General features: G+C 40.2%; 1 protein-coding gene across 1 annotated transcript; it reads right to left on the bottom strand.

The window, feature by feature from the left end:
• Positions 1-369: 369 nt before the first annotated feature.
• Positions 370-15,634, bottom strand: VCPIP1 (valosin containing protein (p97)/p47 complex interacting protein 1). Its single transcript, XM_010575911.1, has 3 exons — positions 12,866-15,634; positions 7,247-7,333; positions 370-4,179 (listed from the first exon to the last, which is right to left on the bottom strand). Exons 1-3 carry the CDS (start codon positions 15,573-15,575, stop codon positions 3,308-3,310), a joined length of 3,669 nt encoding a protein of 1,222 aa, XP_010574213.1. The 5' UTR covers positions 15,576-15,634; the 3' UTR covers positions 370-3,307.
• Positions 15,635-15,718: the final 84 nt, after the last annotated feature.

The raw sequence follows: 15,718 nt of genomic DNA, 5'->3' as shown, positions 1-15,718 counted from the left end.
ACAGCAGTATCAAAAAGTCAACCTTACTAAGCAGCCAGCCATTTGAAGTAGTAAAAATCTTGCATTTGCCTGGAAAACTGATCTGTTCTCCTGAGGTTTCCCATATGCTCATCAGCAATCTCATTAATTGTCCCCCCCTTTTTTTTTTGGTACTGGGCCTATATTTTCAGTAATCCTCTTTCATTTAGGTTATACATACTAAGCCATAGTAAAGTTTAGGATTTTTCAAATAATTTAAGACTTCTTTGCCATGAGACACTGTGTAGAAGGTGATTGGCCCCCAGACAAGCAAGTAATCAAGGCAGGTACTCAAAAATAATTTAGAACCACAGCCTCTGTCCACAGGCAATTCAGTAGCAAGAAGGTTGGGGGGGGGGGCAGAAAAGGGACACTCTTCACACCATTTCAGATGTCCTATTGACACGGCTTCACATCCACGAGTCAATGTCTTCCCTGCCCTTGTACCCCACCACCATTTTCCTGACTCTAACAGGGAAATCTAATAAGCACACGGGTGCTCCCAAGACAGGCACACAGATTTGCTTCAGCTTACATTTGCACCCACTGCTAGCAATCAAATGAAACATCTCTTCAAACTTACACTTCAGTGTTCTTTATTTCACTTCTCCTGTACAGTTACACATCTCACCAGCACGTAGATGAAGTTTAGCTTCACTTGAGAGTATCAAAAGCCATCTCTCTCAAAAACACTGGTATTTAAATGCGTGAGAAAGCTAGGTGAAATAAGAACACTGCAAAGAAATATGCACAATCCTGCTTTATACTAGAGGAATTCACATCAGTGGATCTTGTGATTTTGACACCATTTTACCATTCCTTTTTGAGACCATTTTGTTTTAGGAACTGGAAGGTTCTGGTCTAAGTGACTTGAGTGGACCCAAGATGACACTAAGGGCGAGTCAAACAGAGCTATTACCTGTGTCTATTTAGATAAGAAGGAAAATGTCAAATTACTGCTAAAATGGGAAGTGTGTCAAAATTAAACCAAGCCTTTCCTCTTTCAGTAAAAGGCACACAAACTTCTGTAGTCTTACCAGAAAGGCATGAAAGAAGTAAGCATCTTCCCTTGAAATAAGGACGATGTGCAATAAATATTTAAATTTATTTCAAACTTAAAATTCTCTCATATACACTGCCCATATTTTTTTTAGCCGAGGAAGACTTCTTTTTCTAAAGAAAAGGTTAAAAATGTCTAAGTGATGGTTACTTTGTCTAAATGCAAGAGATCCAGGAGCTTCCTCCCCCTCAGCCTCTCCTGACTCAAACTCCTTCCCAGGAACTTGCCACTGCTATACTTTTCTAAACCTCACACTGTGACAAAGCACAAGCCTCTACTCAACATTTTCTATATAGAAGTAGCCTTCAGACAGCTAGACTGATTCATGGGAGACTAAATGTTTTCAGAAGTCATGGCAGGCTTCCAGCTGCTGCATGTGCATCCTGTTTCTCATTGAATAAGCCCTGCCAGTTAATCAGTGCATCAGCAAGGTCAGTTCTGGTGAGCCAAATTACTTCATACATTCCAAGCTTCCAAATTGCTAACTAACAGATTAGCAATTTGAGATCTTAAAATTTTTCATTTATTTGTGTAAAGGTGATTCTTATTTTTAACCTGTAGGTTGTGTACTAAATCATAAAATATTTATTCCCTCTACATAGAAAGTTAATCAACAGAGGCATTTTAATTCACTTTGACAAAATGGGGGCTCTTCTTTAAGTGACTTGCTTCAGTTAATTTTTACATACAAAAATAAATCCTCTCTCACGGGACATTCTATCATACTAATGCTTAGAACTGTTTAACTGGTTAGAAATGTAAAAAGTGAGGAGACTTTTCTGAGTACAAACATATACAATACAAACAACATTTGTGAACTGGTAAAAACCCACATCTGCACAAACACAGACTTCAATATTTAAATGCTCTTAATTCCTTTGAAGCTGTATTAACATCTTTTATCCATTCAATGTTATTTTACCATTAGAGGAAGCAACAATAGTGCATTTAAATATGACTATGAAGACAGGAAGCAAAGTGCAGTATCAGATACACATTCCATTCTTAGGGAGGAAGCACAATAGCTGCTTCTTAAAAACTAGCACTACAGGTCTGATGAACACGCTACTTAAGTGGATACCAGCTATATTATCACTGATGCAGGGAAACCTGCATCACAAACTGAAGTGAGGCTAATAGAGGTGGGTAGTCTTTATAGACACTGAAACAGCATGTATTCCTTGTTTCCATGGAGTAAACAGTGAGCTTCCAAAAGCTCAGTTATCACTGAACACTTTAGGATAATGTATGTTAAGAGAACCATTTCCTTCCAATAAATTGTTAATTTGCTCTGAATAGGACAGCTGTTATTTAATTTTTGCCATTACTAACCAATGTTAGCAATCAAAGTCTTTTAAAAGAAATTGATTTCCCATTGAACATTTGTTGTTTCTTGCAATTGCCAACTTCTCTCCTGTAGTTGTATTAAAAGTTGCACAACATCTGACCACCTTGGTATTTGAGAGGAAATAAAAACATGCTATCCCTTACTAACTGAGCACCAAAATGGTTTTGTTGGCTCAGACAGCCATGCATAACCACACCACACTCACTTTATCTTCATCATACACTAAGTAGCCTTTTTTCTAACTTGCTTAAACTGACATACGCAGAAATTAGAGAGTTTACTAAGTAACACTTATTCTAAGGTTTCTGAGAAGTGTATACAGCTGTATGAATGAAAAAGTTTTTAAATTGGAGGAAGTGCCAGCACAATGTAATTAAAGTACTGTATATGCTGCATTATCAAATTTAGCAGAAGTTTAGTTTCAGTTGCTTTTTGAAATTTATGTATAATTCATGTTTACAGTGTATTTTTGAGTGGAATTAAGTACCTGGGACAGGATTAACTTTGTCACGTTTCTAGTTTTGCCTGTTCTAGCCTTTCCAGTGACCTTAAACTAGCATGGCAAGAACCTTGCATGGGCTTAAATTTTAAGACTTTTAAGGAATTAAAAATTACAAAGAACTTTCAAGAACCCACATTTACAGCAGATATTCATCTCAGTGCATTTCCTAACAACTAATTTACAGGTAACAGAGCCAGCCTGGGCAGCAGTATGGTAATATTGAAAGCTATTGCCAATCACACGCTTATCATGCACTGAATAAGATGATATAATCTTTGACATACATACAAGATTTAATAACTAATCACTTTGTGTGGCCCAGCCAATAAACATTACATTTGAACAGTAATTTCTTCTACCCTTATTAGATTTTAACCTATCAAGAGTGATCCATTGGCTCAGTTGCACTAGTGATTCCTGCATCTTGACTATCCATCTCCTCAAGCTCCTCAACAGAATTTCCCTTTTGTGCTTTAGACCTTGCAGGGAATGTTGTTCCCACAGAATTCACCACGTTACCATCAGTTGATTTGGTATTCAAGTGTTCAGTACCACCTGGTGCAGAAAACGATTCGGGTAAGCCAGCCTGAAAGCTCCCAGTTTTAGCAGTTGAACTCACTGCCTCTACTTTTCTTTGAGATAGATCAACTGATGCTGACTGCTCTGTATTCTGATCCCGCAAATGTCTATCCATTGAAGCCTGAATAGAAGAGACCATTTCCTGCAACTTTTTTCTCTGTGCCTCAATCAAAGTGGGGTCAAGCTGCCTGCTGTCTCTCATTGTCACAACTCCCGGCGCAATTCGGATAAGCTCACTGTTACCAGAAGCAGCTGTGAATACAGAAGGCTCAATTTTAGCAGAAGGACTGAAGTCCGTTTCTGTGCTATGCTTTCTTAAAAGTGGTGTTTCCCTCGCTCTTTGATCATGTTGTTGACTACTAGATGCAGTTCCTAGGGAGTGGCCCTTTCCTTGAAATGCAGTTATGTTATGTAGTTGTTCAGATTTCTTTTTCACTACTCCACCACTACCCAGCTTCAGCATTCCGTGTGAAGGACTTGCTTCCCTGCTTCTTGAAGTAGCTTCTGCTCGCACTTGACTTAAGGCCTCTTTAACCAACTCTTCAACATCAGGACCAATAGGAAAGTGCCCAGCAGCATCCACGCACAGCTCTAATCTGTCTTCTGCTGCATTGTACACAAAGTTTTTACCAGGCAGATGTGGAAAAGTACAGTGCTTGCCATCAGCCAAACCTATAAAGATAGAAAAAGTTATTCAACATGCTAACATATTTTAAGGCATGCTCTGAATACACTGTAGTTATTGTATTCAAACTTACTGCATCAAGTATGTAAAAACACACTGAAACTTACTACTGTGGGAGAGAAACAATTTAGGCTTGTATGCCATATGATAGCAATCACAGTATACCCCTAAGATGCTACTGCTTTCAATCGTGATTCTAATGAAGAGACAGGACTGTAGTATTACTAGTTAAAATAACCACCTTGTTGGGACTTGCAGTTCTAATACAACAGAAAGTTAAAGAAATAGTATATGCTTTCAGTAACACAAAGCAAGCCAAACCCCATCACTACCACCACCACCACCCACCCTGAAACCACACAAAAAACAAACAGACAAAAAAAAAAAACCACCCAGAAAACTGCCAAAAAGCACATTTCAAATCACTGTCTATCTGGAGAAGTACTCTTTAAGACCTTTTCCACGCTAGTTAGAACTGTAAGAGGATTTCAGGGGGTACATCTGCTGCTAAGCCTGAGGAACTTCAAATTTGCTATTTGTCTTCTTCTCAGAGAAGAAGTGTTGCTAGATAAACACAAGAGTTTCAAGCTTACTATGTTCAGTAGTCCTGGAGATTATAACTACTAACCTTTACAAAACAAATGAGGCATAATATTTTTTGATCTGCTGTTTGTTTCACTGTCCCACTTACAATTTGACCTATCTGCTAAAATTGAGAGTTCACTAGTCAAATTTAAGTTCTGAAGCTGCTCTGTGTCAAAAATGGGCAACATTCGGTTTTCCAGCTTATCATTATAAAATACAAAATAACTCTTTCAACTCTGTCCCATACAGGCTGTGGTAAAAGCTGTAAGATATCACTTCAGTGATGACAGCTTTCTGCAAGGTAAAAGCTATCTGCAGATGAAAACTTGGCTGCAACAACTCTCTTCAGTTCTATAAGCTATGCAAGGAGAACTACAATAAAACCCCCACTTTTTCAAAAGTGCCAGGAACAGGTAAATTAACAGGATTTTTCCTTGCATTCTCTTACAATTCTTGAAGAAAAACTCCAGAAGTTATGCTGAAGGGAAGAAACACAACAAGAAAATCCTACTTCTGTGTTATCAAATACAACACAGTCAGAGCAAGTATTCCAGGCATCAATGAAAAAGGTCACTCAAATAATGTGAAACGTTATTAAACTGGTTTTATACTGATGAACCAACTGACCAATCTCAGTCATCCTCCACAGCTTCCAATTCACACACTTTTACAGTTGCAGAGAATCTACAGATGAGATTTTATTTTGAGAACTTCAGAGACTTAGCTCCTTTCTTTTTATATCCATGGGAACCAATAACCAAACAGCCAAAACACACACAGAAAAAAATTTAACCCCAAACACCTATCTGTCTAACTTAGCCTGAAGAACATATTTTGGCTACGTCATTTACCAGCAAAACCTTCACTTGCAAAAGAGAGCTGTAACAGCTTCTATGGTAGACCAAAACTGCCTCTGAAATTGCAATCCTGAAATCTCAAAGTAAGATCTTAAACAAGATCTACTAAATCAAATTACAATTGATTAACAGTACCTACACTTGATATAAATCTTTGTTCCAAATGTCCAGTATAATAGTTGCATTATTACATTAACTAAAATATTACAAATACTTAAGGAGCTTCTTTAAATGAAAAAAATAGATTGTTGCACACTGTAATTGTTTAATATGAAAATTTAGTAGTTCGTAAAATGTTGAGATCATACAAGTGTGTTAATGCTGAAACAGTAATTCTACCTACCAGGGTAGTGTGAAATACCTGCACACACAGAAATCCAATAATGTTCAAATACAGTATACCATCTCCCACAGCCTTAGTTCTTACATTGTCAGCTGGCAAAAATTACTTTTAAGTCAGGCATTTTTCGTGAGTTAATGACCAGCTGGGTTAAAATCCCTTAGATTCATTTCAGGTTCTCAACTCTGGCTAGTCATTAATTGGTCCAAAATGTCCTTTTCATCAGGCACTGTTTAAGCTAATTCACTTCCCACAAACAATACACCAGTCTTTACTGTACAAGTGTACTAAAAGAAAGAAAACTAAAAGGAAACAGATCTGCTATAAGACACTTGCATGCTAATTCTATTAGCCAGGCTAATAATTCAATGAGAGGTAGCGGGTATTGAGTATGCCACGCATTTTAATTACTGCAAACAGAACAGAAATTACATGGCAAAATACCCGCTTCCAGAAATAACCAAGATTAAGTTAAGGTTGATAAAACTGCCTAAGAAGAAATCAAACAGTAAGAAAGCAACAAAGGAATCATTATTATAGATGAAATCACAAGAGCTGAACTATGAATGCAAAGACTTCAATAAGGAAATAAACTTTAACTGAGAGAAAATAACTGAATAATACTTTCTTCTCTAAAGAAACAGATGTCATTCTTTGTAGGCAGTATTTGTAAAGTCATCTAAAAATCAAATACACTCTAACTCCTTGCTTGGTTATTCTGCACATAGTCCAAGATGCAACATTTATCAACGCAAGAAGAGGTATAGATAGCTTTGCTTTTGAACAACAATCTTACCAAGACAAATTTAACCAACCATTTAGATTTAAAACATGCAGTACCACTGTATAAAATATCTACTAAGAAGCACACTAGAAAGATGAACTGCTTATCCAGTAAGTGTTTTAAAGTATAACAGGAATACGTCCTATGATCACCTCTTTGTTTGATCTTTTTGGGGGGAAGGAGGGCAGGAATCAGTTGACTTACTGAAGGTTTTTTGTACAATTCAGGAAGTTTAAATGGAGATGTATGGTTCTAGAGAAAATTTCAGAAAGGAGAGATTGAAGTTGAATAAACTAGTCTTATTCAGATTCCCTAGTCTTAGGCTCTCTGAGGGAGCATAAGGAGTTCTACAATATTATGAAAATGAAAATATACCATGGTACTAAAATAAAAATGTATTTATGCTTACAGGTGACTCAATACCAATTTACAATTTTAAAGATTTGAAGACAGAGGAAGGAAGGAATAAAAACAAAAACAAAAAATACCTGTGGTTTTCTTCATTATGCTGTAGAATACTCCACCCTGCTGAAACAATTGAGGAAGCCCCTTTGCGTAAGACCAAACATCTTCTCCTGTAAAAATCAAACACAATCATTAAACAGTCTTATTTTAACATTATGGACAATGGCTGAAAATTTAACTCATTGAATTAAAAGCTGAATCCTCTCTCTCTTCTATGCAATTAAGGATTTGAATTTTTATTGCAAATTTATAGAACAGGATCCCAGGACATTGAGAAACTTTCAGGAAAACATACCACCGTCTGCAGTCAAATATCCTACGTGTTCTAGTACAAAGGTTCCCAAATTTGATTTGATACAAGCTGCAGATCCTGGTTCTTTGCCAGGCCCTACACACAAGTCTCCATTCCCCTCCTACCCATGCTTTCAATATAAAACTAAAGAAATGACTAACACACTTCCAAAATTCAAGCACATACCCTTGCACATTAAAACCTCAATTCTCTATCCCTACACCTGCTCAAAAATCAGATCTCAATTTCACAGCTGCCATACAGCAGACTTTATACTGTAGCTGAGATACAAATGTCCACACAGGCAGCTGCGTAGAAGCTGTGTCTGTACCTTGCTTTTCTTGAAAGTTAGAAACAAAATACCAACTGTGAGGCTCCAGCAGTCCTGTGTAACTGGCATTTTTCAAAGATGCCAAAAATGGCATTTAAATGTGACAACTTTAAATGCCACTGAGAGGAAAAAAAAAACCCTAGACTATGTAAGGAAAGGAATATAAAGAACAGAAAAAATTGGGTTACAGCGACAGAACATCAGTGACTTAATAGCACCTGCTAAATCAGTTCAGATCTGCATTTTTACCTATAACCTTTTCCTCATTTTGCTAACCACTTACCTGCTTCAGAGAAGTGACATGTGATGTAACTGTGAAAATAGTGCAAACAAAACGTACCAATAAATTCCATCCTCCTGATGCAGAAACAACTACTGCATGTATACCTTTTCAAAGAAAATTGCTTTTTCCGCTTTGTACCAAACATTCAGAAAACATACTGAGATACTTTAAATAGAAATTGCACCCTTCTTTAGGCATCAAAATCTCAATAACCATGTCTCTCAATCTTCTAGTAAAATTGGAGAACGTAAATAATCACCTAAAGTTAACTGGATGCCCTTACTACTTAGACTAGACGTAGCTGGAATGTGTGAGGATGTAAAGTATTACCCACCAATGTTTCTTTGCTTGCCGTTAAGAGCAAAATAGAAGTAAGAAGTTATTTTTAATAGCTTCCACATACTGAATACAGAGCACATACAAATCCGTCCTTGCATTTCTTTACTGCACATCCCACAAGGTAACTGTGGCTACTCTCCTATCCCACCTGCCTCAGGTGAGAAAATGTTTCACACTCGCGACAGTGGCATCGAAACCCTTCAAGCCACTCTCTGACTTTTCCATTTCCCTTCCCTGACAGGCATGGGACTCTGCACACTCCCCTGCTCATCTGTCCCCCCACCAGAAGGATTCTGTTGCTCACCTCTCCACTTCAGGTGTTATTCAAGTCCCCATTCACTCTAAAAAGGTACAGTGCATCTTCATCATGTTTTATCTTTAGACATTTTAAAGCCAGGAGACCTACATAATCTGATTAATTTTAAATGCATTCCCTTGAACCATATATGCTCTGGTTCATTACATTCATTTGCACATCAAGCTCACAGATTTGGCCTTCACTTCCCAGCAAGAACATCCAGGTAACAAACCAACTACTCTTCTTTCTTATTTTCCATGATCTACTGAAGAAGGAGGTCTAGTCTTTTGGCTTTAGCCTGATAACTCCTGTCTACTGACTTGCTAATAAATTTGAAGCTCCTCTCCAGCTCTCACTGACTCCACTAAAAACAAAAACAAACAAACAAACAAAATTTTAAAGGAGCATTCTCTTTTCGTCCCCACTATTGCCACAGCTTTTCCTCTTCTTCAAACAGCTGTATGGAGGGACGACAATCACTACTGATAACGCTCTAATGTTTTTGCTATTTCAAAAGGGGTTCACTGCTACCCTGCATCCTTATTCTCATTTACATTTTGAAATGCACATCCCTATACACAGTGGGTCTAGAGCATCACTGCTGTGGCTCTTCATTTTCCCCCAACTCTTCCTGATGGTTTAAATACTGCCCATGGGAATCACAATAACCGCTACACTGATAAGTAGCAGAACAGTCATCAGTCTACCAGAGCCTGGGAAGGCCACAGCCAGCAGCCACACAGTGGCTGACTCCATACTAAGGACTCCTATACTGCTGCATCTAGCAATCCGTTCTTATCTGAAGGGCTCCCTTCCCTGCCACAAGACAACCACCAGACTTTTAGAAGCAGCCCAGTTTTACACATTAGTGGCATTCTCCAAGGAAAGATTCCCTGTTTGCTCTGGGCATGATTTTTCAAGCCTTGCACAAGAGAAGCATCACCGTTGAGATAGCCTTTTATGCAACATTAACAAGGACTACATGCAGAAAAGTATGGAGAGCAGGGCTCACAAAACAAAAGCATCAGCCACTGAAAGAAATACAAACTAATGATACTGTTTTGATAAAGAGATCTCTGATTGGAACACCAAAAAACCCCACAATTACAGCTGAACTTTCCCAGATCAGAGGAACTAGTGTGTGTGATTCAACTGAACTATGTTTGAGGTTTGCACATTTTTGTTGCTAGTTGGGTTTTACTGTTTGTTTTGGTTTTGTTTAACACAGCAGTAAGATGCTTATAGGTCACAAGTTAATTTGGGTGATCATTTAGATTAAAAACTCCCTCAAGACACCACATTTATGAAGGAGGTTATGTTCTCTGCACTGTTTCCACTCCAGTACACACTCCCTCAGACCAGACCTCAGGCCCACAACATAAAGGTATGGCAACAAATGAAGACTATCCTACCCACAAGCATGCCTCATACACTGCAGAAAAAGAGCAGGTGCAGACTAACCTATGCCAGTGAAAGCCCAAGACCATCACTTCATACAGCAGAGGGGACACACAAAAGTGCAAAACAAACCAAAAGCTCAGTTGATAAACATAGGTTACAGGGAACTACAGCTGGCTTAAAAACAAGCTGTTTAAATCCAAGCAAATCTTGGTATCAATTAATACATTTAATGTAAATCTGGCTATTTTGATTTCTTGTGCACCGATGAATTCATCAATGCAAAACAAAATGATCAATATAGATTCATACTTGGCTTGCATGTATCCAGAGTCCTTCTGCATGGGTGTAATTAAATCTGTTTAAAAATATAATGTTTTAACTATGTTAATGTAAAATTACAATTCCTTTAGTCATTTCCCTATAGAACTCTGTATTTTGAGCTAAACAAAAAAAAAAAGAGGAGAAAGCTTTATAAAAAAATAATGCCTAATATGTTAAGTGGTCCAGAAATTACAGTATCTAATTTCCCAGGACTTATTTTTAAATTATATACAGAAAAATTAAAGAACATGGTCTAAAATTTTAATAAATTAACTAGCTGAGACCAGAAAAGAAAAATTCTAGTAACTGAAATACAAAAGAAGCATCAATTCAGCCTTCAGGAGACCCTGTATGAAAGAAAAGCTCTTGAGCATCCAGAATGAATAGTTATAGATGTCTGAAGACACACTTTCACTATGGGCATTGGGGGGAAAAAAAAAAAAAAAAAGAAAATTGTGCCTGGCCCAGCAAGCTATTTCAACAGCATCTCCCCTCTACACATTCTAATCTGACTGTATTAGATGAATGTTTTTAGCAGAACAAAGTTACAGCAAGAGCATGCAGGATAAGCTGACTCTCAGAACTTTGCAGCACTGTTTTTTAGCTGTTCAGAAATGTCATTGAGAAACACTGAGACTTCTCATCCCAGAAAGGCTGAATATACCACCTTGAGGAACTGTCACCCCAACACTCTTAAGAAAGTGCAAGGACTTAGGAATTTTCTTACGAGTTTGTTTCCCCATTGAAAAATCACAGTTGTAAATAGTCAACTGTCTAGATTTTTTCCACAAGTATCTTTAAAGGAAAATGAAGCCCTGATGAGAAAAGTGATTATATAAAAATAGCACCTTATTCAGTAGCTGCATATGTTGTTATAACTGGCTGGTTTATCATTTGCTGCCACTTCTATTAGTAAGGCAAAATGGATGCAGTCAGAGAAGGGTGACGTAAATTCTATTCTAACCTGTGCTTTGAAAGCGGAATCTAACTAACAGCAGTGAGTCAAAGACAAAAATTGATTCTTGAATACAAGATCGGCTCACAGTTTATGGATAAGTACCTGTAAAAAAATGACACACCTCAGTGCTGAAGTAACTGAGATACAAAAAACTCTGATGTGCTTTAAAAGTAAGCCAGTAACTACACTTTCATCAGTATTTCCTGAAAACAGGAAAGCACTCTTTTAAGCTTCATCTCAAAATTAAGACAGCTTTTAAACCTAACCTTTTCCTGCACTTTGGAACTGCGGTGTAAATGTCAGTGTGGCGAGGTGGCTAGTGATTCAGCACAATATCTTGCAAGAGACACAGGAGTAAACAATCAGGCTTGGAAAAGAATCAAAGTTCTGCTTGATGAACTTCTGACATACCACTCTGTGATTACGTAATTGTTTCGTTTCTAAAACATCACATGCTTTAGCCACACCAAATCCCTCCAGCAAAAAGAGAAGGCTCCCACAAAAAAACTGTAAACATTATTATTCAACTGGTTCGTAGAGCTAAATGTATAATTACTGTTCTACTTCCTGCCAGTAAGCAGCGAGAACGGTGAAACCTGATGAAGAAAAGTACACAGACGAAGGTCCAAGTCTCCTGGGTCTAACTATGAAAATAAAAACCACAGGCACCTGAGAAAAGTCCTTTCATCTTGAATTATTCACAGTTAGTCAGATTTACATGACTGACAATTTATAAGCATAGCTTTGCAACCCTATGTCCACCTTTGGGATTCAAATCTGTGTTTAGATTCTTTCAGTTTCTCCTCTGCTGACATTGTGAAATAATACTTTTCACAACTCTTTAAAAAGACCAGATCATCACCTAAAATTAGCAGATTTAACTAAGGAGACAATGTTGTGTTGATTTGCTTAAACCAACACAACTCCCTGTGAAGAGAAATGCCGGGACTTCATCCTACTACAAAGGTGAGAATTTGGTCCTCAAACTCCCAATGAGCAGACACTCACCGTCCCCTTCTCACCTCTGCTCTGAATTTATTTCCTGAAGCCTGAGGGAGATGTAGGAAAAAAGAGAGCATGTAGCTCACACACATACGCATCAGATGTGTGCCAAATGAGAGACAGGAAAAACAGAGAGAGACAGACAGCAGAGGAAATGCAACAACTTCTAAACAGCAGTTTTTAAAAGAGGACTTTATAGCAAAGAAAGAAGTATCTCATATACACATTTTAAAAACTCACAACACTCAACAAATCACTGACAGCATGTTAATGTTCTTCTAATAGAGGAATAAAAGAACTAATCTTCTCCATGCGTACAGAAAAGAAAAAAAAAGATATGTATGCAACTACAGTTTGTAAAACATTATCTTCTACTTAAAAATACAATTTTAAAGTATAACTTGAAGTCAGCCTTACCCATTAGTGTTGCTAAAAGACAGAGAGAATACATCTCCTTATCGACTTGCTCTTGCAGTTCCTTCGATGAGATTTTACTAGTCACAGCAACATCTTCATGCTTCACAGCATGGGCTGAGTGTGCTGAAGCAGACTGCCTGCCTTCCTCCTTACCTTTCAGGATTTCTATTGCAATTCTGTCACCATGCTGCAAAGGAACAGGCTCGTTTTCCATGCCTTCTTTGGGAGGCAGAAGCTCTTTAGGAGGAAAGCCATAGCGAATACATTGCAAATATGGAGGAATATTAAATTCTCTCGCTATGCTTTCCTGTAGTTCCAAGAAGGTGGTAGTGCACTTTAGGGTAAGCATTGACTGCCTCCCATCATTTGTGGTTATTCGAATTTTCTTTTCTTTTGTAGATGTTGGAGAATACGGGGTCTTTGTTGGTGTAGCAGGTGCAGATGATGGCCCCTCACGAACAGCCCCGGGAGAAGCAGTCCTAGGTTGCCCTTTATGCTCTTGTTTCAGTTTTTCACTTTTCCGTTTTTGCATTACGGAAGCCTGGTCTGCAATGTTCTGCTGAATAGTTCTTTCAGCTTTGCTCATATTCAACTCCTCCTTGTGCAAAGTTTTTGTCTTCTGTCCAGTCAAAATAATTTTGGTTGGAAGTTGCGACTCTAACTCTTGTCCTTGCTGTACATCATCAGCTCTTTGGGCGTGAGCACCATCAATATTTACAGGGGTATAATCATCAGGGTTCTTTTTGGCAGTTTGATGCAATATTGTGTTGACAACTTTCTGAACAAGAATCTCACTACCGAATTCACCAGGGAAGTGCTTGGTAACAAGTTTCATGGCGACGTCATACACGTTGCTGTTCAGAGATGTGTCACTTTCATACTGGAACCAATAGACTGTCTCTCTCACCACTCTTCCACCCCACTCTAGAGTAATGGGAAAAGCTTCAGGGAGATTATCATATTCTTTACCCTCCCAGTAGTGCTTGAATCCACAGCCACATTTGCCACCTGTAGACCTAGTATTAGTTCTGTCTCCATCCAAATACGAAACAGATCCATCTTCTCTGACACGACGCACTAAGTTACCATGACACCAGTTACAAGCAGTCAAACTACTCAGGCTATAGTCTGGTACCAGCACATCCTTTGCGGGGTTGTAAGAACACACCAAACTGTTCAGGGGAAAACTGTAATTTTTGTCAGGCCTTAGCTGGCCGTGGGTACTTTTTGCCAGGTTATATAGTTTCCCCCCAGGAGCCAGCCACTCCGGAGGAACATGATGCTCTGAAAGGGCCCCGCAGATGAGGCACCTGTGAAGGCGGTTGTCCATCACTGCTTTTTTGGCAGCTGCAGTGACTTCTTCGGGCTGGACTCCTATTACACCAGTCCTTCTGTAGAAATACTGATGGACATCAGCTACAAGACTGGGATGGATACCGTGTTTACTCATGAAAACCTCCTCCATTGCAGCAACGAGCCTCATCAAGTACTTATCTTGCAAACTTCTGTCTCCTCCAATAACACAACCACCGTCCTCCTCTAACTTGATGTATTTTTTGATGAGGTCTTGAGGAACTCCCCAGGCTTTAGGAAGTAGCTTTCTAGGCAGTTTAGGTAAAGCAGCACCTTTTATTCCAACTAGAGGAATATAATGGTTACGTCCTGAGCTACTCCATGCAATGCAGATCGGCTTGTTCAACATACCATCTTTTCCCATGCATTTTTCTAGGGGTATCAGGCCGGGGAGGAATGTCGCTGAATAATCTCCAGAGCTTCGCATTCCACTCAAGGAGTCTAACAGGATGATCGGCCGGTGAAGCACGTTGGCCAGGCCAAAGATGTGAATATTCCTGAGGCCCATTGGCACACCTTCTGGAGGAACAAACAAAGGGTCACATTCATTGATGATGTCCTCCCACTCTGCTGCATCAATAAAGTCATGGAAAAGCGCCTTGTAGTGACTCAGATTCTCCTCAAAATGCTTCTTTAGATTCTCTCGCAGAGCATGCCAGAACAGTTCCCTGCCAACGAGGGCCCGCGAGACTGCGTGGACGAGGCAGTGGCCATCTCCATCCACGTGGACAGGAATGAGGCACTCCTGACTGTTGTTGGCCTTCTTGATGTCTTCCAGGGTGTCATGCAGGTAGATGAGGCTGCCAGAGCGGTCCTTTCCATACCCGATGGTTTCGACGTGCTCCGGTTCAATGAGGAAGGCGCGGTCACCCAAGAGGGAGCAGTCGAAGATGTCTCCCTGGTTCATCTCCGTGAGGAGCTTGGCTTTGCCGGTCTGCTTATCCATACCGTAGCGGGCCAGGATGGGGGCCAGGAGCTTGCAGTGGTAGTTGGAGAGGCCCATGACTTTGACGAGCTCGGTGTTCCTGCGGGGCGGGCCGGCGCCGCTGACGCCCAGCAGCGCGTTTCGCAGCAGGTTGTGCAGCACCAGGTCGGGGTCCGTCACCTCCTCCACGGCCAGCAGCTGCCGCTGCTCGTGGCGCTGCCCGCAGTCCGTGCACTCGATGCTGCCGCCGCTCTGCGGCCCGTGGGCCGGGAAGAAGAGCCGCGCCTGGCATTTGGGGTCGGGGCAGGTGCCCGAGAAGATGCGCCGGTCCCGCTTCTTGGAGGCGGCCGGAGGCGGCGGCTGCGGCTGCTGCTGAGGAGACGGCGGCGGCGGCGGCGGCGGCGGCTGTTGCTGCTGCTGAGGCTGGGACATCGCTCCGCTCTGGCCGGGCTTCACCCCCACCCGCGCTCCTCCGCCCTCACAGGCTCATCCCCTGCGCCCCGGCTAACGTCCGCCGCCTGACAGGTGCCGCCCGCCAACCGCCCATCCACCGAGCGCCCTCCGGCTGCTGCCGC

This window comes from Haliaeetus leucocephalus, unplaced genomic scaffold, assembly GCF_000737465.1.
Source record: "Haliaeetus leucocephalus isolate CR32 unplaced genomic scaffold, Haliaeetus_leucocephalus-4.0 Scaffold506, whole genome shotgun sequence".
In the NCBI taxonomy this organism is placed as follows: domain Eukaryota; kingdom Metazoa; phylum Chordata; class Aves; order Accipitriformes; family Accipitridae; genus Haliaeetus; species Haliaeetus leucocephalus.
This window is presented reverse-complemented; position numbering and strand designations above follow the sequence as displayed.